Raw genomic sequence first — 27,679 nt, 5'->3', positions numbered from 1 at the left:
TTTTATTTATCAGGAACGGATGCGTAGGATTGCCGATGATTTGCATCCGAATCAATACCCTTGGAGGGCATTCATTTTCGAGCATTAAAGCAACCAAATACACACGACCACAACAGGATATTCAGAACTCTACAAGTAGTTAGTCAAAAACCATTGCTGACTAGAGTGACTACGAGCGTCATTTTTTTCCCGTCGCTGCGCACGTCACATGATCTAACCACTAAAGATAAACTTAAAACGATAAATTAGATACGCACTAATATTACAAATATTGACATTACACAGAACAAAGTTACAGATAATGTACATAGGAATACATTTCAGCGACTAGCAATACTATTGCTGCAATAGCAAGCCAGCAGTTGATTTCATCTAGCTACATCCATAGCCAAAAACGAAACACCACCAGACTCTAGGAACCTAGCAATAGACCCAGCATCAGATTTCACTCACAATAGCACCTCCAGTGGCGGCTACAACTGGCCAATGCGATCCTGTTAGCAATGCAAGAAAAGAAAATCTCAAATCAATAGGCATCACAGTTTGAGAATAAACGGTACACATACAATCAATCCGATCCTCTAGGTGCCCAAATGCAGGTGCAATCAAACTCAGCATAAAGAAGTTTCCAGCGGATCAAGACTACTTGAATTACATTACACAAGATTTTACCTGGAGCATTTGCATGAGTTTTGGATTCTGCTCTAAAAGTTGGCAGAGCTTCTCACGATCACTAAGTAGACTCTGCAAGAATTAAAAGTTATGACTATTAGTCTCCTTGGCATTAAGTTCATCCCAAAATGTAGTTTCATAAAAACAAATTTAAATGTTACCTGAATGGCTTCTGGAGATGAAAAGAACTGATTTAAGTTGATCCCTGAGTCTTGCTGCTGTTGTGAGAAACTATCAGCTTGCATACCCTGGTTCTGAAGCTGTGATTGTTCGCCAACTTGCCTCAGTGTTTGCCCAGATTCCTGCTGGCTTTGATGATACAATTGTAGTTGAGGAATGGGTAGCTGGTTAGGAAATTGCAATGGAACTTGTGGCAAGATAGCACTCTGGGGATATGGCAGCTGCTGATCTTGGTGTGGTAATTGGATAGCACCAAGTTGTTGAAGTGTCTGAGAAGGATGTGGCTGCTGTGGTGGGGGTGGGGGTGGGGGTGGCCGTGGTTGTACTGAGGAGACAGAAGGCTGCGAGTTAGAAATATTTTGTGGAAGACCAGATGAGAATTGAACCTGTTGGAGAGGCGTGCCAAAAAACGGAGTCGGCATTGAAGGCCTGCCCATCAGAAATTGTGATGCAAATGATGGCAGCAGATTCGAGTTCATGGCTAGATTTGAATCACTAATAATAGAAGCAGTTGGAGAAGGCTGGACAACACTCCCTTGGTTATACAGGGTTGCTGGAGAGCTAGAGCTCATCGGAGCATGTTGAGTAGCAACAGCTGAATAAGGTGTAAGGGGTGGCATCGGACGAGCAGATAAACCTGAGCTGAAGGTCTCCAGAGGGATCCTATTTACTGGAAATGTGTTCCATAGAAGCTTGGCCTCTGCATTGGGTAAATCATTCGCTGATGAACCGCCAGCGCCTGCAAGCATATATTGAGTTTGACCCTACAAAAGCAAGTTCACATTTCAAAAGCTGAATTAACAGATAAAAACAGAAAAGAAGTTGCATAACTAAAGCTTTCCTATGTTAAATTACCTGAAGGCCTGTGAAAGCACTAGGCATACTAGAGTCAAAAGATTGTGTAGGATAACCAGAAAGACTAGGTGTTGGTCGATCTCTAGCACTGAAGGAAGATGACTGCCTATTAGCTGAATCAGTATTTTGCATGGGCACCGATGAAATCGGAGGTGGCATTGGTGGCAGAGGTGGATGGTTATTGGAATGTCTATGCTCATGCCCATGGGATCCACTTGATAGAGAAGTCTCAGAATATTTTCGTGGACTTCTCTTTTCATGTCTACGAGATAAATGTTGATGATCTGCTTGTACAGATGATCTCCCAGACACACCAATAGAAGGATAATTAGACTTTTCAGCATGATCACGAAAAGAATTCTTCCCTGGGCTAGAAACTGAATATTTCAGTTCCAAAGAATTGTTAGGTTCTGAAAGCATTGCAGTCTGGGAAGAAATGTCAACGCCAGGACTTTCATCATCCTTTGGGAGTGATGTGGCCCTCTGGGAAAAGGGAATTCTTTCATTCTCCTGATTTTCTGTCTCAATGACAGGGCCAGGAGAATTTTCCCCAATAATGACAGGTGGTGATTGGAGACTATCATCTGGTTGAGGGAAAGGAAGTTTATCATCTGAACCTGATTCCTCATCAAAAACAATTTCAATTTCTTGATCATCATCGAGATCAGTCTTGGGTTGACGCAAGTTCTCTGGCTTAGTACGAAGACTGCCATCTAAACTTGCTGTCTGACTTTTAGGTTGAGGTGCATCTCCTGTTGGGGCCGGCACAGGATTTTGACGTTCTCTCTGCCTTGCCATAAATTCATCAACATGAATGGATGGAGGCCTTCCACTAAGCGTTCCCCGTGGAGTAGAGTTCACAATATTTGACGCACTACTTGCACCATCTATGTTTCTCTCTCTTGCAACATAGTCATCTACATGCATTGAAGGCGGTCTACTTGTGTTAGGTTTCCGCTGACGGAAAGTGTCTCTTCGTGTATGTCCTGAAGAAGCATTGGTTGTATTTAAACCTCGCGAGAACTGTCCAGTGGGTTCAGGCAGTTGATTATCCCTTACACGCCTACTTGCACTCTCTCCCAGTGCTAATTTCCTCCTGGCAGATTGGCCAGGTGTTAGTTGTCTATCAAGAGAAGAATCAGGCAACTCCCAAACTAGTCTCTTTGCAAATTCACCCTCTTGGCAGTCAAGAGGCTCTTCTGAATCAACAATAACCTTCCACACATTAGAGAAGAGAAAAGGCGATTCATCCTTTACTGACACATTGGCTAGGGATGGCATCAGATCAGCTGTCATAACAACAGAGTGAGCAATTTCTGACAGTGAGTCAGTGCCTTCTTGAATAACCATCTGAACTGAATCTGCGGATTGCCCAGAATTCTCAAGAATTGAGCGTAGTAATGTGATCGAATTCAATAGCTGTGAATTGACATCAATATTAGAAACAGGACAGTAGAGCAAAAATATTCTAACATAGTAATGAAGCTATATACCTTGTGTAAAAGAGTCTTTCCATCAACAGTCGTTGAATTTTCAAAGCTCTGGCATATCTTCTCTTCAGATGTCTTCATGAATAACTCAATCTCACTTGGACTCTCGCCAGATGATTCCAAGGAACCACTAGGATCAGAAGGGAGCCCAAATAGATACCTCAATATTAACAGACCCTCGAGACTACAACAGCAAGACAATAATTAAAAGTCAATTAAGATTTACTCTGATATGAACCCTAAATATACAAAAAGAAACAAATTGCAAGCCAACACAAATAGCACAGGAATCAGCTAAATACCCAATCATGTTAAAAATTCACTGTGAATACAACAAGTTTGTTTAAAGATATTAAAACAAGTATATAGCGTTACTTGCTCTGCGAACAAATCACATGCAATTAAAATTAAAATTAAAATAGGTATTACTTCTTCACTATCCTGTGCGCGCATCACAGGCAATTGAAAAGATCTCTGAACTTTCCAGTGAACACAAATGCCAAGGATTAAATCAAAGCAGACCACTAAAATGCAGACTAATGTACAATGGAATAGAAGAAACTCATGCATTTTTTTAGTAGGAGGATTCACAGTGAATGCAGGAGTGAGGGCATCGGATAGGATGGACCAGAAACAGCAGGCACACTAAGAGTTTTAACTTTGAGAGCAGGGTAAGTGGATAAATTATACCAATAATGAGTACATGATTCAAGAAGAGCAATAAATGGAAAAATAAGAAATGAAGAAAATTATGGCCTTGTTTAGTTCCCAAAAAAATTTGCAAAATTTTTCAGATTCCCCGTCACATCGAATCTTTAGACACATGCATGAAGTATTAGATATAGACAAAAATAAAAACTAATTGCACAGTTTGATCGAAATTAACGAGACGAATCTTTTGAGCCTAGTTAGTCTATGATTGGATAATATTTGTCAAATACAAACGAAAAAGCTACAGTGTCGATTTTGCAAAATATTTTGGAACTAAACAAGGAAATGGAAATGGAAATGGAAATGGAGAAGGCTGGGCCATGCATGCATGATGTGACAGCATGGAATCTGACAGCTCAGGATCCTAATGGATGGTCTTATACCCATATGTATAGATAATAGGATCCAACATGGATTGTGGGTGTATGGAGATGGCTATCTCCCCCATTCCCCAAACATGCATGACCCACAGACACGGCACAAGGTAAACACAATATACACAATTCTGTAGAAATTAGCATATGTTGACTACCTCAACAAACAGAAAGAGACAGCAAAAGGCAAGTGTGCTAAATAAAATGGCCTCACCAAATGAACATTGACAACATATAACTGCAAATAATACCTCTATACAATCTTCTGTGGATTAAATGCTATTGAAACATTTAAAAGGAATTAGAGGATGCAACACTTACTTTTCACCATACTGGCTGAGGGTGATAGCACCTAGTGTCAAGGAATAAATAGTTTCTACTAAATAATCCGTTGGTTGATTAGAACCAATATATTTTGCAAGCTTCTTCCAGCAATTGAACAATGAGGAAAAGCAATTCCAACCATCCAGAGTTGGCAAGTTATGGTTAGGGTCACTCTCATCTTTTTCAAGAACATCTTTGTTGGAAGTATGTATTTGTGACAATATCAAAGTTACTGCACTTCTACAGGTATAAGAAGCAGCCAATTCCTTGAACGCCAACGAACATGCTAACATTTCCCGTCCAACAGGCAAAACCTGGGGTATTTATATTATAACACGGTAAACATTATGAATCACAGAAATAAGATAAACTAAATTTGAACGAAGATATAAGAATGATGTTAATTTTTTTAATAAAGATATAGCTTGTTAATGATTTCAAATTTAGAGTGGCATATTACACGATTCAGTTAAAACAGTGATGAATACATTAGGAAGTAGTACTTCAGGTGGAAACAAACTAACAAGTTTTCAAATATGCTCAAAGACATCTCAGCTACAGGCAAGAGAATGTTCAGCATCCATATAACACTCAAGAACAAATATAATCCCATCTGTCAGATACAAAAAAGAAAGAAGAAATGAAAGTGCAATAGAGCAAATCTACTGTTCAATGTTTACACTGTCACACCTATTATTTGTATTTTCTGCCTCATTTATTGCTGAAGTTTTTTTAGATCTTTTTTAAAACTTCTCCATAGTGTTTTATCAAAATGAGTATAATTTCCAATTGTTAACTTCTCCAACATACTATTATTTTCCCACAGCATTAAGGACATTAAAAAAGGACAATATGCAGTACGGTAAATAATTAAATTTCTAAAGTTCATATCTCTTTCATTCAGGTATTTCTTATTCCGAAATCTGAATAAACATAAGTTTGTACACCAAAATTTATGCATGTACTGGGATATCTTAAGATGATTGCATACATTACTTTGGACTCAAAGGGAATTACAGTTTCAATAATAAGGTCTGTAAAACCTTGGCACAGAAGAAAATCAGAAAAGCAACAGTCAGCACTCAGCAGATATTTCAAAAAAATTTCAGCATCCCAGGTCAACACCTTCACGGTTTCCTTAGCTGATTTTTGAGGTTTTCCATGCCAAATGTATTAGTGTGCCAAAATCCCAGCACCTACCCTCCTACAAGGCTACAAGTATTTGCCATATAAACTAGGTGACTCAAAACACAATTGAAAGCTCCAGAAGTTCTCACCATTATTACCATGTGGCCCAACATTACAAAAAATTATGATGTAATTTCATGTGGAACCAACAAGTGCCTAATTGTCTGTTCTAATTGCCACCTCTCAGGCCAAATCAAAACACACAGGGTCATCTCAAATCATATCTAATTCCTTCAGAGCAGGATAACTTGAGAACATGACAATATTGACATCAAGAAGCGAAGCTTGGGGATCAAATAAACAAGTAAAATATTTTGAATAGTGTTTTAATACGCATCAAAACCCATGTTTCCACAATAATAGACTAATGATAAACAAACTAAAAGAAATGTACCTGGCAGAACATCACAAGGTGTTGCATGACAGAAGAGCATTCATGAACAGATTTCTCATTCAGGGACCTTGTTGGATGGAAAAACATTAGTTTTAGTACATAAATAAGAAATATGTTTCTAAACAAATAACGACATGATTGTGTGCTTACTCTTCAATAACAGCCTTCTCATTATTAGACGTATCGATACTAAAGACACATGCAATAGATTTAAATAAAGGGATCCTCCATTTGAGCATGAGGTCATTCTTAGAGGGCGCCCTTCCAAAAGTCTGATTATCATCTGAAAAAGATGATCGGCTACAATTCTGTAGTAACTTTCGAAGAATCCTTGTGAATTCCATCCTCCAAAGCAATACCTGAATTAAGACAAATGAGAAGGGACCACGAGAGAAACAGCTTCCAAGAATCATAGATAGCAAAGAACCTCTCACCTTGCCAGTAGGATGCTCAGACAATTTTACAGTAAACTGAAGCAACTGATGCACCTGGAAAACGCATAAAGAACTTCAGGTTGCCAATGCTGAGTTTTTACCAAATAAATGATGACAACTGAATTTGAGGAAAAATAGAAAAGAGGCTCCTTCAACCGTTCTATGATGCCAAGAAAATAACCGAGTGTTACATGCTTCATTGTCAAATTGGCACACAAATAGAATTTTCTGAAGTTTGATGCTTGATCGATTTCGAAAGACGATTCAAGAGAGCACATCTAGGAATGTGCCATACAGTTCAGAACAGAAACTTCTCAAAATGCAGGCAGGAGATTCATGCCAGAATCTGTTAGAGTATGTGTATTATAGGCCCATGTATGGCAACTCTATATGCTACCCTGTCTAGGGTTGGCCCAATTAAGAAAATTAGTTCTGAAACATGGTATCAGCAGCCTAGGGTTTCTTCCCTGCCCAATCCAGCCGCCGCCGCCGCCCACCGCCGGCAACCAAGGCCGTCTGGACTTCTCCTCCTCCCAACTATTTCACCTCTTTCCCTCCCCTCCCCATCTCAACTTGGGCGCAAATCACGCGTACAGCGCCGCCCAGACCCGCACCACCACCTCCACTTCTGCCGGCGCCGCCGCCGCCCTGGCCGTCGGCGCGGCTGCCGTTCTGGCTGCGCGCACAGGCCCAGCGGGCGCTGCAAAGGATCCCGCGGCCGCGGTTGTGGGAGCGGACGCGGATACGGCTCCACTCAGCGTCAGAGCAGAGGATGCGCCCGACATCGCCGCTGCGTACGCCAGAGCTGTCGCCGCCGCCGTCACGGCAGGCCTCGGCATGCCTGTGGCTGGGCCTGCCCTGCCAAGAGCGCAGGAGCTCTACCTAGGGGGCCTGCCCTGCCCGGGGCGCTGGCCGGGCCTGATCTAGCCGCAAGCACAAGTGTGGCTGCTCTGTCGCGGGCGCGGGTGGACTGCTCCCGGCTGCGGCCCCCTTCCCCGCCCCGCCTCCACCGCCCGCGTCCCATCGTCCTGACTCCGCTCTCGTCACTGCTCGTGTTGCGGCTGCGGAGGGCCGGGCTCGCGTGCATGAGGCCGCCCACACTTGGGAGCGCAAGCGCGATGCGGCCGATGCCCTGGCCCGCCAGATCGCCAAAGCGGAGCAGTTCCTCAGCCTCCCTGCCTCGACCGACGTCAGGGCCACGTCCTCAGGTACGGCCGGTCCTCGCGTGTCTCACACCGCGGTCCTCTGGCACGATCCGGCCGACCTGTTCGTGGCGCAACTCCACTACCAGGCCGGGGGTGTCCAGAACATCCGCCTCCTCGTTCCGGTCGTCCTCGAGCCTGAGTCGCCCTCCTACGCCCGCTCGCGGGACCTGGTCTTCCTCACACTCCGCCGCTACGCACTCGACGACCACATCCTCCTCGACGCCTCGGTCGCGGTCCAGACCCCCGCGTCGCTGCGTCTCGACAGCATTGTCCTCTCCTGGATCCTCGGGACGATCTCCCTCGACCTCCACCACCTCGTCCGCAACACTCGAGCGCACGCGGGGCCCAGCTGGCGCTCGAGGGCCAATTTCTAGGCAACGTCGAGGCCCGAGCTCTGCGACTCGACGCGAGCTTCCGTACCTTCGTCCAAGGCGACCTCTCCGTCAGCGAGTTCTGCCGCCAGATGAAGGTCATGGCGGACTCTCTCGGCGACCTCGGCTGGTCCGTGGAGGACCGTATCCTGGTTCTCAATGTCCTCCGCGGGCTCAGTGATCGCTACGCCTACTTCCAGACGTGGATCACCCGGCAGCGGCCCTTCCCCACCTTTCGGCAGGTCCTTGATGACCTTGCCATGGAGGAGCTTACTCAGCGCCTCCAGCCTAAGTCCACCTCCGTGTCGGGGTCCTCGTCCTCCTCGACTGCTCTCACTGCTACTCCGCCTCGTCCGGCCCCGCCACCACCGTCGTCACTTCTTGGTCCTCTCCCTCCCGGGCCGAGCAGGGGTGTGGGGGGCCATGGCGGCCGCCGTCACCGTGGCAAGGGACGTGGAGCAGGTCGTGGGGGCAACACGACGCCGCCAACTCCACGGGGTGCACCCTGGCCATCTTTCCACAACCCATGGTCAGGGCGCATCTCCATGTGGTCGTTCCAGACCACCGGTGGGGAGCCTCGCCCGCCAGCGGCCATGCTCGCCAGTGCTCCCCCGGGGTTCCCCTTAGCGACCTCGTGGGCGGCGGTCCTCAGCGCGTACTCCGCGTCTACGTGGGCTCCTCCACCCGGCACCTCGCTTGGGCCGACCGGTTGGGACCAGGCAGCCTTGGCCAACTCCTTCAGCACCATGGCCCTGACGCCCCCTGTTGGGCCGGAGTGGGTCGCCGATTCTGGGGCTACTTACCATACCACTCCTAACCCTGGTATACTTTCTTCTGTTCACCCTCCGTCTTCCTCTCTTCCTTCGTCCATTATGGTCGCTAATGGGTCGTGTCTTCCTATCACATTTGTGGGTGCCGCCTGCCCCCATGGCTCCTTTCGTCTTCCTGGCGTTCTTGTTGCACCTTCTATGGTTCACAACCTTCTTTCAATTCGTCATTTTACCAATTCCTGTTCTGTAGAGTTTGACTCCTCTGGTCTTACTGTGAAGGATTTGGCTTCCAGGCGTCCTCTGCACCGATGTGACAGCACAGGGCCCCTTTACACTCTTCGCTTTCTGGCATCTGCCTCGCCTTCTTCGTCTGTTTTGTCAGTTGCCTTCGCCACCACTACTTCTTCCACTACTTGGTACCGGCGCCTCGGGCATCCTGGACGTGATGCCCTGATGCAGCTCAGTCGTAGTTCTGATATTCGATGTACTCGGCCACACGATGAGCATTTGTGTCATGCATGCCAACTAGGCCGTCATGTTCATCTTCCTTTTCATAGTTCTTCTCATGTGCCCCACTTTTTTGACCTTGTACATTGCGATTTATGGACATCTCCTGTCATCAATATTTCTGGATACAAGTACTATCTTGTGGTGGTTGATGATTATTCGCATTATTCCTGAACTTTTCCTTTACGTGCAAAGTCATGCTTTCCCCATGACCCTCCACTTTTTCGCTTGGGCGTCCACACAGTTCAGCCTCACCATCAAGGCAGTCCAGTGTGACAATGGTCGGGAGTTCGAAAACTCCACCTCCCGTGCCTTCTTCCTCTCTCACGGTGTCCAGTTGCGCATGTCTTGCCCGTATACCTCCTCTCAGAACGGCAAGGCTAAGCGCATGATTCGCACCACCATCGACACCGTGCACACTCTTCTCCTTCAAGCCTCGCTTCCTGCTCGCTTTTGGGCTGAGGGCTTGCACACCTCCACCTACCTCCTTAACCGCCTTCCTTCCGCTGCCTGTCCAGCTCCCACGCCACCCCACGCTCTCTTTGGTACCCCTCCTCGCTACAATCACCTTCGGGTCTTCGGGTGTGCGTGTTACCTGAACACCACCGCCACCGCTCCACACAAGCTGGCTCCCATTCGACCCTCTGTGTCTTTCTCGTGTACTCCCCAGATCACAAGGGGTACCGATGCTACGACCTTACCTCACAACGCATCTCATCTCTCGCCATGTGATGTTCGATGAGTCTGTCTTCCCCTTTTCCACCACCACCACTTCCGCCCCCACCTTGGACCTTGACCTTTCCTCCCTGTTCCCACTGACCCGGTGGTCGAGCCACCTTTGCCGGTGTTTCATGCAGGTACTGCTACGCCATGCCCCTCGCCGGGGCCGTGCCCCCGCTCGCCGGTTGCCCATCCCACCCCGGGGACACTCGCACGGTCCTCTCGCCGGCTCTCACTCGCGGGTGGCCCGTGCATCAGCTGGACGTCAAGAATACATTCCTGCATGGCGTTCTCACTAAGACAGTCTACTGCAGCCAGCCGGTGGGGTTTGTTGACTCTTCTCGTCCCGACATGGTGTGTCGGTTCAACAAATCTCTCTACGGCCTCAAGCAGGCCCCCTGGGCGTGGAACCATCGGTTTGCTGCCTTCCAAGTCAGACACTTCTCTGTTCATCTATCACCATGGCGCTAAGACTGCATACCTGCTGCTCTATGTCGATGACATTGTCCTCACAGCCTCCAGTGAGTCCTTCACCGGATCATAGCCTCACTTCAGCAGGAGTTTGCTATGAAGGATCTGGGTCAGCTACACCACTTCCTCGGGGTCACTGTTGAGCCTCATCCTGTCGGGTTACTCCTTCACCAGCGGCAGTACACTCTTGATATCCTGGAGCGAGCTGGGATGACTGACTTGTGCTGAGGATACCCCGGTGACAGATCCCACTGCATACCGGAGTCTTGCCGGTGCACTTCAGTACCTCACCTTCATCCGACCTGACATCACCTATGCAGTTCAGCAAATGTCTCCATATGCATGATCCCCGAGAGCCACACCTCACCGCTCTCAAGCGGATCCTTCGCTACCTCCGCGGCACCGTCAACTTCAGTCTCCTCCTTCACCGACGGTCGGCCTCCACCGAGCTCGTCGTCTACACTGACGCCGACTGGGTCGGGTGTCCGGACACTCGCCGCTCCACCTCCGGCTACGCCGCCTTCCTAGGCGGCAACCTGGTGTCATGGTCGTCCAAGCGCCAGCCGGTCGTCTCACGCTCCAATGCCGAGGCAGAATACCACGTTGTTGCTAACGGCGTGGCTAACGGCGTGGCTAAGGCTTCCTTGCCGAGCTCCATAGCCCTCTCTCACGGAGCGCACTGGTCTACTGCGACAACGTTAGTGCGGTGTACCTCTCCACCAACCCGGTTCAACACCAGAGGACCAAGCATGTGGAGATCCATCTACACTTCGTCCGAGATCGGGTCGTCATCGGCGATGTTCGGGTCCTCCACATCCTGACCACCTCCCAGTTCGCCGTCATCTTCACCAAGGGTCTCCCGTCCTCAACCTTCACCGAGTTCCGCTCCAACCTCAACATCACCAGTGGCTAGTTGCGTCTGTGGGGGGCTCGTGTGTTGTACTTCTTTTTGTGTCCAGACTGCAAACTCCGCTGCGCCGGCAGTTCAGATTGCGGGGGAGTGTTAGAGTATGTGTATTATAGGCCCATGAGGTTAGGCCCATGTATGGCAACTCTATATGCTACCCTGTCAAGGGTTGGCCCAATTAAGAAAATTAGTTCTGAAACAGAATCTACCAAATTTTCAGGACACGCCAGCACCACAGTGGCAAGCAGCAAGGTCTTTTGTGGGTTATCCCAGCGGAACTGATTGTTTAGTATGTTCAAGCACATAAAGGGGAAAAAAAATAAGAAAAGCAAACCAAAGCATCCAGACAAAAAGGAGAAACCAGAACAAGGCTTTGGATTGATCCCTGTTCCAGGAACCTAACCAATTTAGGTGAAACTCAGAAGACACCAATAGATAAGTGAGTTGTGCCTAAAAGAAATGCTTGCATCAGCATATAGGCAAGCTCTAACATTGACCTTGCTAAAAAAGGGGGAAAATGCAACAAAATCATACAATCATACAAAAAAAATAGCTGGCCTTCAAGAACTTGTTAAACAATGAATTGTATTTCTCATGTGGTAAATGCCCACCCCTAACTCCAAGAATTCCAACAGTAATGCATTTACATCACCAAATTAAAGTGATGGCACATATATTATGCGAGTATAATCACTCCACATTCTCATACCTTAAAGATCTCTCTCTCTGACAGGGAAGTTTTGTCAACTTTATCATCTAACCATATAAATATAGGGCGTAGAAGAACAACTGCACACTCAATCTTTTCTGAGGCAACACGAACAATGAAAACACGAAGCATATCCTGTATGACCATCAACGCCTGCAATATACGATGATTTATGTAAAAATTGATAAAGAAAAGAAGCCATTGCTTCAGAGTGATATGATATGATAAGCAAAAGAAATCAGAGCAGTACATACCGAAGTAGCAAAGTTATCAATGATACGAGCAAGTCTATCAAGTTGTGGCATCAGCCTCACAAGTAATATGGCCACATGTTCAGGATGCAGGTACCAATTCACATCTTTCTCCACTTGAGGCCCTAGCACTGTTCCAGTACTCAAAGATCTAATGGCACTCAGAGAAGGAAGTTCAACTTTCCATAGCCATATGCCTTCATCTGGGAATAGATCACCCTTACAATGCACACAAGATATGAGAACAGCAGTAGAGAAAAACTATAAAGATGGCATCAATACTACTTCCTCTGCTCCAAATCATAGTTCAGTTTAGCTTTCTACTAAGTCAAATTTCTTCACCAATTTATAGAATGTACCAACATCTATAGTAGCAAATTAGTTTCATTAGATAGATTCCCTTTGAAATATGTCTTGATAATGCATTCACTCGAACTTGTAGATGTTAATATATTTTTCCAAAAAATGGTCAAAGAGAAGTTTGTCTTAGGACAAAGCTAAAGTGAACAATAATTTAGAACAGAGGGAAAAAGAAAAGGGAATCTATAGTCATCTCAAAATAGATATTAGGTTTGAGGACATGTGCCACAACCCACGATATTGGTTGAAGCTTACTAAGGATGATATGGTGACGGAGCATATATTCTTCCACAAACCAAAACAATAGCTTTAGGTCCTACTTAGGATTGGATGGTCCATTCGTTCTCCAATCCTCAGTCCCAGAGGTGGAAAAGTGGCCAAAATGCTTACCAGAAGACAAAGCAGACTAATAGCAGCCTTTGGGCCCAATGGTACGGACGCATTAGTAGCCTCGATATTTTCAAGAAGGCAATGAAACAGACCAGGTGCCCAATTATACAACGGCCAGCAAGCAAGTGCTGACGTGATAAGATGGCAAACAACACCAAAACCGATAGCAAAAGTAGGAAACATGAAGGACAAATCTGCAGCACAAGCTGCTAGCCTCGGGCTGCAAGAATAGAATTGCAGACATTGTTAGACAGAGATTGAGAGGGAAGGGTAGGAGGTATAAAATGGAACGTGATATGCACAACCTAACTTCTCGATGCAACTGCAGAAGAGAACTAAGAAGTTTTTTGTTGCGGTATTGTTCTTTTGTTTCCTGCAATGAAAAGATAACCCAAAAAAACAAAGCACAAAATCAGTTTGAAACAATTGTTGTGCTCATACGCATACGATATATCCATGTTGATCGTGTCACAGAGAATAGGAAGTGCAGCTTACACGTAATATATGAAGGAGATTTATCAACAAGACAAGTGAGGGAATCATGAGGTCAACAATAGCTTGCTCATGAGTTCGATCTAGAAGTAATTCCGTGGTAGAACTCAGTTCAGCCCCTTCATCAACAAGGTAATCTGAAGAATAATTTTGAAGTTTTAGGACAAAAAAGAGCACACAAAGATTCATGAATACAAGAATTTAAAGATATACTGCTGTCACAAATTCCATGTCACAGTACAAAAATATAAAACATGTTGCCCTCACCATAACTATTTGATATACGCTCAAGCATAGACTTGCAGTTCATCAGGACTATGTATATAACAGTTATGGCGCCTTCTTCAAAAAGGGATGACGCCACGGCCTTTGCAGATAGCAAAAAGGTAAGCATGTCATCGCGAACTATAAGTCATGAATAAATGGGTTTTTCCTGAGCATGAGTTTCTTACCTTATCATCCGAAATAAATGCCAAGATACGGAAAGCGGTTGTTAATTGGACCACAGAAGTGCTGCATAGGGCAACTCCATCAAAATACTTATCCGCAACAAGTTTACCAAGAAGATTATCAATGACCAGACCATCTGAGCTACTATTTGAATCTGCAACTACATTTTCTACATCCATTGAATCTGACACAAGCACATTTCCTGAAGAAAGATGAGCATCTCCACCAGATGCGAGAATAGCAGAATAACGAAGAAGGCCCCGAGCACCATTTCTCTGATAAACAACACCAGCATCAATCCATTCAAGCAACCTTGTTGGTGCATCTTTCCTGTTTGAACCAGGAGAAGATGAATGCAGAGCCTTGTGCAGATCAACAGCAAACCCAATCCATGATCTAAGTGATGAAGCAGTTGAATCCGCAACCAAAACTTCAAGAATTTCTGCAGCTGAATGGAAAATTGCAAGACCCAATGGCGACCCTCCTGAGATTAGACAGAGACAAAGACATGTAAGCTCATGAATACAGCACTAAATCAAATGGAAGGATCCAGAAGATTCTCAACCATTCTTAGCCATGACTGAATCAAGATCCTTATACGAAGAGAGAGATCTCAGTAGAACTGATATCGCCTGCAACAGAAATATTGACATCACTCAACAACCCAAATAACTTTGAGAGAATTCCCTATGTGCCACTAAAAAAACTTGCTCGCCCATATGTAAAATAAAAAAAAAAGAAATATCTTAACTCATGTGCCATAGCTTCCAATTTTCCATTCCAGTGCCAATACTGTCAAGTTCTGCCTACTTGTCACCCGTTAGTTCTACTTGTGCTGTTACTTTTTGCTTTAGCAGACAATTTTGCCCTTGCTTGAAGGAGATATAACCCTTCTCCTTGACTGGAGTTGACCCTGACCCTATGCCAAGATTATCATCCTCGTTATAGCCATGGCCACAGTGGCAAGCTGTCTTTCCGAGGCTGACACGCTATGTTTCCCTGGTCAACGAGAGACCAGAGCAGGCAAGGAAGCAGAGCCTCGCCACCGGAATCCCAGGCACAAGGCCCTTGCCGATGCATGTACCCACATCGTCGGCACCTAGCCTTGCAACATGTCTGTTGTCTCAGCAATGACGGTCCCCGATGAGCACAGCAGCACATCACCGACAGACTGCATGCGGACACCCCAACTGCATCTACAACAAGGAGTGCTGGTGTGGTACCGTTCGCGTTCAAGCAATGAGCAGATGCCAACGCCACAGAGCAAGTGCTGCAGTGGCATCGGTGCGTTCATGAACAGCTCGAATGCTGTGGAGGGAGCAGGGGATGATGACCACAAGCTGCTGTGCCTGTGCCCAAAGATCCCTGGGGAACATGAACAAGATGCGGCCCAATCCTGTGGACCCTATGCGCATGATGTACCTCACCATTGTCTGTCACATCATCCTCCCGCTGCAGGTAGTCTTCATCTGCTTCAGTGAGCATGCTCTTCTCCATCTTCCATATACTACCTCCATACCCGTAAAGAAAGTCGTTTAGGACAACGACACAGTCTCCAAAGCCTAACTTTGACTCCTTATTTTTATAAAAATATTTATCAAAAAGTGGTATATGTATATTTTTATGAAAGTATTTCTCAAGACAAATCTATTCATATGGTTTTCATATTTCCAAACTCAACAGCTTAAAAGTTATTCATGATTTATATTCCCAATGTTTGACCCAAACCTTGTCCAAAACGACTTTGGCCTTGTTTAGTTGGTGAAAACTTTTGGTTTTGGCTACTGTAGCACTTTTGTTTGTATTTGACATTTATTGTCCAATCATGGGCTAACTAGGCTCAAAAGATTTGTCTCGCAAATTATAGGCAAACTATGCAATTAGTTATTTTTTATCTATATTTAATGCTCCATGCATGTGCCGCAAGATTTGATGTGACAGGGAATCTTGAAAACTTTGCAAAATTTTTCAGGAACTAAACAGCCCCTTTCTTTACGAGTATGGAGGGAGTACATATTTGTTCATCTGCTTTACTTGATCTGAGCCTGACCGACGACGATGGCTTGCAGCAGGGCAATCATCCCCACAGGTGGTGAACGGGTTCTCCCAAGTCTTGAATAACCCAATACCCAAGCACAGCCATGGAATGGATGGTTCCACCAGTGTGTGCTGTAGCTGTGTTGTCTCTGCACCAAGGAGCGCCCCCTAGCGTCTTTTTTTTGTGTGTTTCTTTGGCTGTAGTATGTTGTTTGAATGGCATGGGGAACGAAAACAAGCAGCCTATTACTGAACTAAAGCATAATACAATCTTTACCACACACATGATTAACAATTACTCCCTCCGTCCTAAAAAAAACATGGATTTTCAGTTTCCCTAAGTCAAACTATTCTAAGTTCGAGTGTTTGACCAAGTTTGTAAGAAGAGTACTAAAATCTATCACATCAAAGAGTTCATATTATATCTAATGAAAGTTCATTTGATATTGTATATATTGTAATTGTCCTTTTCTACAAACTCAATCAAACTTAGTATGGTTTGACCTAAGACAACAGAAAATCCCTCATATTTCAGGACAGGGGGAGTACGTAGGCAAAACTTGACAGTAGTGGCACAGGGAAACACAGAAACTTGACGCCATGGTACATGAGGAGGATTTTTCTGTAGTACATATGGGTGAACAAGGTCTTTTAGTGGCACACAGGTAATTCCCTCAATAACTTCCGTAAGAGAATAGTAGACGTAGACAAACAGAGTGTACCTCAGGAAAATACCCAAGAGCTAATAATGCTTGCCGACCAGAATCAGACCTGTATCACAATGTAAACCTATGTGGTGAACATCATATGGAGTCAGTGAAATGTCAACAAATAAAGATGTTGGAAACAAGAATCTTTCCCTTTCCAGAAGTGCAAAGGTATGTGGTGAAAATCGTATGGAGTCATTGAAAAGTCTACAAATAAAGACGTTTGAAACAAGAATCTTTCCCTTTCCAGAAGTGCAAACCTTTGTGTAGAGAAATTAACTAGGCATCTTCAATTTTAGATATAAGTCTTAGTTAAAAATATAAAATTTGCAGGTATTTAACTAGAAATCGATGCATCACTGGACATCCAGATAATATCAGTGTGGTGTTCTATTATTGATTATTGTGGAAAAGATAATTTTGTCAGAAAAAAAAAAATTTGAGCAGGGTACTGGACTCAAAATTGGAAGATAATCTCAGTTTGCAGCCTCTTGTTATTCTTTTACACAACTGTTCATATGCAAAATGTAACACTATCTTCAATACTGACCTTGAAATGGCACAGAGTTCCCAAAGAACCCACAAAAGTTCATCAGAGTTTGGAGGAACTGAGAGTATCCTATTGGCAGCACTTCCCTATAGAGAAGAATCTTATTATCATTAGAAATAAGAGATACAGTTCAGATCTGATCAATTATTTGCGTGCAAATTATGCTCCTACAAGTGACACAATATAACTAATACTCCCTCCTTTCCAAATCATAAGACATTTTGGCATTTCTAGACACATAATGTTTACTATGTATCTAGACATAACTTATATCTAGGTGCGTAGCTAAAGCTATGAATCTAGAAAAGCCAAAACGTCTTATAGTTTGGGACGGAGGGAGTAGTATATGTAACTGCATTCATAGTGTGGACAAAATGATACATAGTATGATGAACCGAGTGATTTCACAAAAACATGTGTAAACACACACAGAACATTGTTGTCTAGCCCGGTGCAGGAGATGGAGATGTGGAGAAGGGAAATACTAGAGATAATTTCTTGTTTATCCTTTCTTCATGGTATCCTTTATTCCATAACCATAATGGCATCCCCTTAGAAAGAGTCCATATTCTTAAAAGTGAATTGCATAATCTAATATATTTTAGTTTCATGGCAGCACAAAGCCAAGTTCATGTGAAAAAGCTCTTATAAAACAATAGAAATTGAATAAGCATAATGCAATGAGGCCTGCACAAACCACTTTAAGATGTAATTCTGTGATCATTCCAACTTCTTTTGGGCGGCAGAAAAACCCTTTTGATAAAAGAACAAAAGCCTGTCGAAGAGTTATGCATTCTGCTTTATTCATATTTTCTGCATCTTGAAGAGAAAGAACTATAAGCTCAGTTGCTTCAGGTTGGCTGAGCAAGAATGATAACCCTGGGAATATAAAAGAATAAGTTCAGTCAGAATTTCATGAAAATGGAGATTAAGATGTTTCCAGTTTAAGAAAGGTAAAATGCCAATCAAAACCTGAACGACAAAAGAGGAGGGAGAGGATAAGAGATTCAATTGATGATGCTATCCCCATCAAAATTTCGGCAGCAGGGCCACTGGCTGAATGCAATATAGGTGATGACAATAAGGCGGCTGACAGAGGAAAAAAACTTCGTTCCTGCATATAAAGAACACAGAAGTGAAGAAATTGTATCTCAAGTCACGAATTCAGCTGTAAGCTTATAAAACAAGTGCATTTATGACGTCTATGAATACTGATAATCAACAGATTGCAGAATGCATTCCCATAAATCATTTCGTTTATGAAGAATTCATTCCCATAAATCATTTCGTTTATGAAGTTAAGTTAAAATATTTCTAATCTTGTGCTTTTAAGTAGTTAAATGGATAATCAACAGATGGTCAATAAAATATTTTTCATCTTGTGTGATTTTGCAGTTGATCAATTTGCTTTATTCAGTTGCCCAGTTAGGCAACGCCAGAGATCACATATTCTCCAAATCATTTTCTAGTTGCCAAACTTATTTACTCCTTCCGTTCCAATTTATAGGCCGTTTTGACTTTTCTAGATACAAGACTTTTATTATGTATCTAGATATATTGTATATCTAGGTGCATAACAAAAGCTATGTACCTAGAAAAGCCAAAAAGGCCTATAATTTGGGACAGAGAGTGGTACTATATTAGCTTCAATTTGGCATCAGAATCAAAAGAACAGATATGCTTGCTCCTATGGTTGGGACTGTTGCCTGGATAGCTAGCAAAAGTTTACTATTTTCAAGATAAAGAATGGTATGACCATCAGGTCATCATAATTTTTTATATCAGAATGCAAAAGATGGATCAAACCCGTTCTGATTGGAAATTGTGGAATCCTAGAAAGGCCAATAAAGGCTAACAGGAAAAGAACAAATGAGATACAATGGTTACAGCAGCCTCAGTGGAATTGTAACAGCGAAATAGAATAGAATCACAAAATTTTCTCAAGTACATGAGAGAACTGTGTATCGTTGCATCAAGAATAAAGATCCAGTTATAACACACAATCAAAGAAGTAGAAAGTCTGCAACAAACAGAAAAGAGAAACAAGGACTACTGACTCAACTCAACCCAATGCAAGCTGTGTCAGACCTTGGCCCCAGACAGCACCATAATAGAGATGTTAAGACTAATAAGATCAAAGAGCTAGTAAGGTTTAGACCCTAATTCCTAGAAACAGACATAAAATGTTGAGAGCACAAAGCATTCATAGCCTGTCAAAACAGCAGTCAGAGCATATAGGTACAGACATGCAACTGTGTCATATAGGACAATGAAGTTATATAAAATAATAACATAAAAACAGAGACCTTGTTTAGTTCCCAAAAATTTTCAAGATTCCCCATCACACCGAATCTTGCGGCACATGCATGGAGCATTAAATATAAATAAAAAAATTACTAATTGCACAGTTTGCCTGTAATTTGAGAGACGAATCTTTTGTTAACAAATACAAACGAAAGTGCTACAGTAGCCAAAAACAAAAAAAAAAATGCCAACTAAACAAGGCCAGAGAAGATCATGCAAATTGACACGAGTATTAACCTAACTATAATCAAGCTCAGACCACATAGGTACAAAATATGTGTAGAAACAGCAATGCAAATTAACAGCATTACCTGGATGAGAGACAATAAGTATGGATCAGTATCATACTGCAAAAAACTGTATTTAGACGAACTTATAAGATCAATTGTTGCTTTGTACGAAAGCAAGCCTTCCAAATGTTCAGACTTAAATAATCTTCTAGCAGTAGCCACTGGTGACGGGTCTTCAATAGGGCCACAACAAATTATCAATTTCTGCATCAGCATTTGTCAACATAAAGTCACAATGTAGCCCATCACTTTTGAAGATGACACTACATACAGCTGTAAAGAATGTTTGACTGTAAAAGGACAAAGTGATAGTCTTACCAGCATTTCAGCAAGTTCGACACTAGCAGAAATAAGAAATGGAACTCCATCAGTAGAAACTTTATCAGCCTGAAGATTGGAAATCACTTTGACTACCACAGACTGCAAAACAACCAAGAGCTTCGCATCACCAACGTTATCATATATAAAACTACAAAACAATGCATTAAGATTGAATACAAAGATCGGTCAGTAAGGGGTTAGGAGGGGGGGTACTTCGAACCTCGTATTTAGATAGTATCTCATAAAAACGCAAGCGTTGTAGAACATACGTAGCTAGAGAGGCAATATCATGCCTTTCCTTTTCCAGTAGAAGCTTCAGCAAAGAGCAATAGCCATTGCTGCTGGCAACACGTATACTGCTGTGCTCAGTTTGCGGCCACCATCCCAGGAAAGCTTCACATCCAAAACCATTCCTAGTAGCATGCTCCACAATACCTAGGAGAAGCAATGTGGTAGCTGCAGATTTTGGTGTCTTCCAACAAAGCAGATTAATGATTTGCTCCATCCCACCAGTATCAACAAAATAAAAGCAACTCTCTTTTGAGGAGCATAGCAGGAGAACCAAACTCAAAGACAGGACCAACCATTTGTTCTGAAATCGAATTGGCGTGAGATTAAAAAAAATGTTGAACATTAAATAGATGTGTAGCCAATGATATAACATCACATGATATACCTGAGAAGGACATTGTAGATCAAGTAAAGAAAAATTCTTGTAATATGGGAAACATTGGTTAAACAACTCAATTAGAATCTTGGTCGTGGGCAAGTCTTCATCTCCTCCAATGGTAAAACCATTATCATTGAAAAGATTACTGTCAGTAACAGCATGGACATTTTTCCAAATTTCAGAGAGCTCATTACCAGCTTCAGCAAGAATATTGTTAATTTCCTGAGAATCAAAATCACTCTTGGTGAAAGAATTTGCTGAGTCTTGACTCGAAGTATGTAGAATATGGTTTGTACTAGCAGTCACATATTTAGAAATAGCTGAGAGAACTGCGCTTCTTAGGTTAGGAATAAGATTTTCCACATCAGACATTTGGTACATTTTCAGAGCCAAATGTAAGACTTTCTTCGCTTCAATTGATAAGTCAACATCAGTGGCATGAAAACTCAATGGTTTCAATGATGATAATGATTCTTCAAATGACAATTTGGATGAAAGTAGCGCTGGTGGGAGGTCTTCAAGCTTTCCCTCTGATGGAGAGCTAACAACATTCGCAACAGAATGGTCCAGACCTAGTTCTATGTTGAATTGACCAAGGTCTTCGGCGGTATTGCCATATATTACAAGGGTGAGGCTGCGATAAGTTCCACGCAGAACTAAATGGTTCGTCACAATAGCCTGCAAATTAAGAAAAACAATGAAATTCGTGTGAAGCGAAAGAAGAATCATGCCCCACAATATCAGACAAGCAGATGTGACAGATACTACCACATGATTTAGATAACCAGCAGAAAATCTAGAACAAGGCAGTCTATACTAAGTAAGAGCAACAGAAGTCCTCAAACATGTTTGGCTGTATTTTCAATGTTTATTAACTTATAAATTGCCAATGCCCAGTAAGAAAATCTTTTTTTGTGTAAAGAAATTCTTTGTTACTAGAAAGCTCAATAAGAGAAAAGTAAAATGACATCTGACACAAGTGACCTGTAAATTAGTTTGAGGCAAGGTGTAATATTATTCATGACTACCAATTAGAAAGCATAGAACTGCTGCTGACTTATGGTTGCTTGGATATTCAGTTTTACAAAAATTGTCATTTGTCGTTTGTCAAATAGAGTTTAAATACCACATTTTAATTTTTTTTAATAAGGGCCACATTTTGTTTGTTAGGATAAAATAAGGATACTGAAAATCTGGTTTTCGAACACAAAATGATGAGCTTCATCATATCTTTTTTCACAAAAGAAGATTAAAAAAACAAAGAACAAAGTAGTTGATACTATTACTCCATCATTTTAAAATATATGGTGTAGTATGAGAATTCAAAAAAGTCAAACTTTGACATCATTAGTCAAAATATATGTATATTTATTATTTAATGCACAAAAGATGCATCAATTGGTTTGTATTTCACATGTATTTTAGAAAGACACTAGAAGCATACACCACGGGCTGCTGCAGGGATTGTAAATGAATTTTAGTGGATGGTGTGGTATGCTGACGTGGACAAATAAATGCATGTTAGTGGATGATGTGGCTTGTTGAGGTGGATGGCTTGCGTGAATAGATAGGTGCCACAATTGCATGTGCTAGTGGGCTGCTGGTGTGGATGGTTTGCATGTCGAGATAGAATTCTAGTAAGGTTTAGGATTATAGGACATATAGATATAGATATAGATAGATAGAGATTGGTATGTAGTAATTGATAATATATTGTAAGACAACGTACTAATAGTCAAAGTATACTTCGAAACATTTTCTCAAATCCTAATATGGTTTATTGGGGGCAGAACTAAACAAGGATTGTACTATTAAATAAGACCTTAACTAACAACTTAAACCATTTTATAAACACTCATTAAACAGTTCCCAAAGAATCTTTAAATAATTTTGCAGCTCTGAGTTCAAGGAATCGAAAGTCAGACTCTAGAAAGTTCAGGGTCTTACAATCACTAGGGCAATTTATAGATCTGGAATAAACAACTATTTTTAGTTCTAAACCCTATCCACTGTCCTATCTGTCATACACACATAAAATATCTTTAAATCTAGAAATGCATTTAAAACTTACTACTGATCATTAAACTGCAAAGATTCACATTTTCCAGATGGATAAAAGGGTGAGCAGATAATCCCATCCTCAGTTGAGAGAGTTCTGCTGGTTTTGTTCATACCACACTCTGGGCCTAAAAGCCATAACAATGTTATATTATATGTTAAGTTAATGAGATTTTTTCACATTTCAGATCAATGGTTCCTAATCCTGTTCAGCCAATAGTTTACCATATCTGAAGAGAAAGTCTATCATATCGAAACTGCTTAAAGAGAAATTAGATGGTTCTGATGGGTTCTACCATGTTCACCTTCAATGAATATCTGTGGATTTATTTGTGCATGCACCACATAGCATCCTCCAGTGAGGATGGGATTATCTGCTCACTCTTTTATTCATCTGAGGATGGGATTATCTGCTCACTCTTTTTATTCATCTGGATAATGTGAATCTTTGCAGTTTAATGATCACAAGTTTTAACTGCAATTTCTAGATTTAAAGATATTTTTTTGTGTACAACAGATAGGACAGTGCACAGGGTTTAGGACTTCCAATATGGAAAATCTCACTAACTTAACATGAAAGATGAAACATTGTTATGGCTTTTAGGCCCAGAGTGTGGTATGAACAAAACCTGAAGTAGTGTTGCGATGGCTGCAGCCAAAATTAGAACTAATTCATATCCTAAACAAGAATTCTTGTTTCTCTATAAGTGATAAATTAGCTTCTTAGGATAAGATCAGTTACATGATATTTTAGCTGGCCAGAACATTATCTCGATGAGTTGAAATTTGAAAAGATTAGACAACAAAATTTCAGAGGCTCTCTATCAATCATCTAAATAACCTTGAAATTCATAAGGAATATACAAAATGTTCTTTTGGGTCAGCCTCTTTCTTCAACCGCCCAGATTCTTGGCGAGCTGCATAGGAGAAGAGCTCCTGACCAGTCAACAAAGGACAGGCTTCCTACCCTCACACAATGGGATCCTTACCCCACCTGGACTACGACAATCCTTACCTCAGCAAGATATGGATAAAAATAGCAACAAAATAAGAAGTGCCAGTTAAGAGAACATGACAAACTAGAAACTATGAATTTATTCATACCTCAACTTCTAGCACATTGGATGAAGAATGTGAATATAAGAAAGGATGGCAAAGACGCCTAAATCGAGACTCCCCATCACAGTGAACAAACACTTCCAAAGCAAATGAAGGTGGCGATGTAGCACTGGATATAACAACAACAGTAGTAGTAAGGGAACATGGCTCATCAATCAACATAAGCAAAAGCAGTGTTGTTAATTAAAAAAAGATGTGTGCACATGCTCCTCGCACAGGTCAGTACAATTATATTAGGAAATCTAAACTGAAGGAACCGGAATCTTACTCCTAAGAAACAAAAGCATCAATCAATACCAACAAGTTGTATTAAATCTTAAAAGGAAAAAAGAAGTGTTTTAAGAAGATTGCCTCAGGCTTAATGAACTGAATAGGTACTATAATTTAACATTACTACTTGTTTTTTCTTTTATCCTAAAGATATGCAGAACGAGACAGGGAATGTCCACCCGGCCTTTGACCTAGGAAGACGAATCCTCATTCCTGCAACTATACCTTCCTCGAGCAAACCAATAAGAATTTGTATCCCCTATCCCTTGCGCCATTTCAATTAAAGCTTTGGGAAGGATTAGTACGCTATGTTTGTTTACTCCCTCTGGGGTGCTTTTACGTGTATAAAACATGTATCATGAGCTAGGGTGAATATCTTCCTACCACTAGAGACAACAAAACGAGAAGTAATTATGGGAAAAAGGTTAAGCTGAACCATTACAAATCATTGGCATCCTCTGCATATAAAGTTAGTCTGTAGGTCATACCCTGTGGGGAAAATGACTAAATAAAAACTTTAAACTCTTCAAAAATGGCATGCCTTATATAGTTTACAGAGGTTCTTGAAAATTGTCAGCTGTAAGGCATGGCCCATATACATGGGAAATTCAGATGTGTAGTCCCATTTACAAGATTTTTTTTTTAAAAAAAAAAAAGATAAAACAGAGAGTTGAAATATTCTTTTGAAGCTTTAGAGTCTTGGTGGTATCCTTAGAACTTATCTCATGCTCCCTCCCTCCCTCTCTTCATATTAGTGCTAGGGAATTTTTTTAAACTATCTATCATTGTTATTATGATTGTAGTTAGGTTAAATGGCATAAGCAAACTTGTATGCAATCCAAGTTTGATGCAGCCATTGTTGTTTTCAGCATGTTTCAGAATTGTAAAAAAACATATTATCCTCGAGACATATTATCTATAACAAAATAAAATCATTCCGAACATTTGGATCTTTTTCAACTTTTACTCATAGAAATATAAGCATTTGATAAATAATTTATCTGATTTAGCTGTTGTTCTACAGTACAAAAGCAAAAGGAACACTCCCATCGAACACCTAAATAGTTGGCAAGGCATGGCATTAAACCTTCAAGGGTCAAATGGACAAATGAAGGTAATTAACATATTTAATATATGCAGAGTATCACCAATATATCAAAACGGTCCAAACATCAAGATCACTAGATGATATAAAAGTGTTAGGTTTCATGTACCAACCAGATGAACCCCAAAAGCTTAAGCGATTGGGAGGAGATGGGGAAACACTAATACTTAAAAACACTCCCACTCACGTGCAGCTAGAACAAGGTGCAAACGTGGAAATAACGAAGGGAGCGGACGACTTAAAAGATGCCTCTACCAGGACTCGAACTCGAGACCTCTGGCTTTGATACCATGTTATGTTTAATTCACCAACCAAATGAACCCAAAAGCTTAAGCGATTGGGAAGAGGTGGGCAATCCACTAACACAACAAAAAGTTATCCCTGTTTTCAATAAACTGCAATAGACAAATAAGTTCAACAGGGCACTCTTCTGCAGGACACATTCTGTCACAAGTAACCTTTACATCAGGATCATATTTTTGTTGATTAGAAAAAAAGTATCGTAAATGCAGGAGTGCCGTAAGAACAAAAAACAAGATTCAAAAGAAATGCTTCTTACCCAATAAGGGAAATGTTTGGTGTAGAAGGAGATGCATTCTGCTCAAGAAACTCACAAGCAGTGATCACAACTGGTTCAGAAAATAGCACCTGCATGATGTAAGGTGCACTTAAGAATAAGAAACATATATGAGGTTGAGACTTAAGAGAATGCCACTCCCTTTATCTCGACATTTGTTAGTTGCAATCATTGACAGCTCAAAATTAGATTCTTGGCTTAGACTAGCCGCAATGTTCTAAATCCAATTAGATGCTTCAAATACCAAACGATGACCGATGCTTCATTTTCCATTTGAGCTGCAGCGGCTAACGATGCTTAACTATTGAATTAAATATCATTTTATTCTCCCAGAGCAGAGTCCCCATATCACTTGCAAGTAGGACCGTGTACTTTTCTCCTAGAGCAAGCCCCAAGGCATGTTCCTTACCCGGCGCCAGGATTCTCGATGCTTGAATTCACTCTTGCAATGTGCAGACATCAAGGTTGAGATCACAAAAGGAGTTTGAAGCATAGGTATTCCTACACACTGTCTAGTCTTAGAGGAAAACGTCCCAAGGTTGAGTATCTGCTGTGCAAGTTTCTACAAATTCATATCTCAACATTACATTCACAGTTTAGTGAAAATATCATAAGGATAGGTTCTAAGATACAGACGATTGTATCGAACAGGGACAATAAATAGTTGGTCCAGCGTATAGGGTCTCATTAGCAGTAAATAATAGCTAGCTGTAATCCGTGACACCTAAACCTAGTTAGCATGATTAGGTACAATATTTTCCTCACTATACCGCTTCATCTACATAATTAGTGCATTAAGATCAAATCACTCCAATTACCTCTTGTTCTCAACCTTGCCTAACCATGCAAGTGCATTGCATGTACCAACACCAGTCTACCAAACTATTAGAGCATTTTATTCACCCAGCACTAGCTTGGTCGGATATTACAGAGCACATTAAAGGGGAGAAGAAACGGGATGGGGAACCGCACCTCGTCGACGTATTCGTCCAGCTGGGAGTGGAGGATCGTCTGAGCGAACAGCACGACCGGCTCCGGGCGGCCCATCGCCGCGAACTGTTAAGCCCGGACGGCTTGACTCGGTGTTGCCGTTAGCTCGTCTGCGCAGGGAAGTTAGTAGGGATCAGTCATAGCCAGATAGCTAGCTAATTTAGGGTTTGGGTGCTCGGCTTCGCACAGCAGGAAGGGAGGAGAAGGGGTGGGAATACCTGGTGGGTTCTCGTCGCCGGCAAAGAGACCGGCTAAGGCCTCGGCACCTGGCGTAGGGCGGCGGCGGCGGCGAACACCCAGCCGTCGGACAGAGAGGGGGGGGGGGGGGAGAGAGAGAGCACACGGGGTGAAGGTGAACAGATGCGGCGTACGGCGGTAGCCCGGTCCGAGGTTGTTCGGCCCGGGAGCGCATGGGCCTTTTCTGGGCCGCTGTTTTTCGCGTAGAGTATTTCTTTT

At 42.4% G+C, this 27,679-nt stretch overlaps 1 protein-coding gene across 1 annotated transcript; it reads right to left on the bottom strand.

Annotated features, from left to right (window-relative positions):
* LOC8065147 lies at positions 119–27,575 on the bottom strand. Its single transcript, XM_021452555.1, has 29 exons — positions 27,442–27,575; positions 27,206–27,333; positions 26,216–26,304; positions 24,267–24,390; positions 21,111–21,782; positions 20,655–21,026; positions 20,432–20,533; positions 20,135–20,317; positions 18,492–18,633; positions 18,217–18,398; positions 17,520–17,605; positions 16,985–17,033; positions 14,791–14,857; positions 14,228–14,709; positions 14,043–14,142; positions 13,779–13,912; positions 13,589–13,656; positions 13,284–13,503; positions 12,537–12,752; positions 12,283–12,435; positions 6,623–6,676; positions 6,339–6,547; positions 6,189–6,255; positions 4,604–4,920; positions 3,201–3,381; positions 1,708–3,126; positions 834–1,616; positions 673–744; positions 119–494 (listed from the first exon to the last, which is right to left on the bottom strand). Exons 2-29 carry the CDS (start codon positions 27,278–27,280, stop codon positions 474–476), a joined length of 6,639 nt encoding a protein of 2,212 aa, XP_021308230.1. The 5' UTR covers positions 27,281–27,333; positions 27,442–27,575; the 3' UTR covers positions 119–473.

This window comes from Sorghum bicolor, chromosome 1 (assembly GCF_000003195.3).
Source record: "Sorghum bicolor cultivar BTx623 chromosome 1, Sorghum_bicolor_NCBIv3, whole genome shotgun sequence".
Classification (NCBI taxonomy): Eukaryota; Viridiplantae; Streptophyta; class Magnoliopsida; order Poales; family Poaceae; genus Sorghum; species Sorghum bicolor.
This window is presented reverse-complemented; position numbering and strand designations above follow the sequence as displayed.

What these genes read in the sequence shown, in the direction of transcription:
- LOC8065147 (XM_021452555.1), bottom strand. Translation starts at nt 27,280, where the DNA reads ATGGGCCGCCCGGAGCCGGTCGTGCTGTTCGCTCAGACGATCCTCCAC. An exon ending in ATCTCCTTCATATATTACGT is followed by an intron (nt 13,657 to 13,778) that starts GTAAGCTGCACT and finishes TTTTCATTGCAG; the next exon opens with GAAACAAAAGAACAATACCG. An exon ending in CTCAGCCAGTATGGTGAAAA is followed by an intron (nt 3,382 to 4,603) that starts GTAAGTGTTGCA and finishes TTGCTGTTGTAG; the next exon opens with TCTCGAGGGTCTGTTAATAT.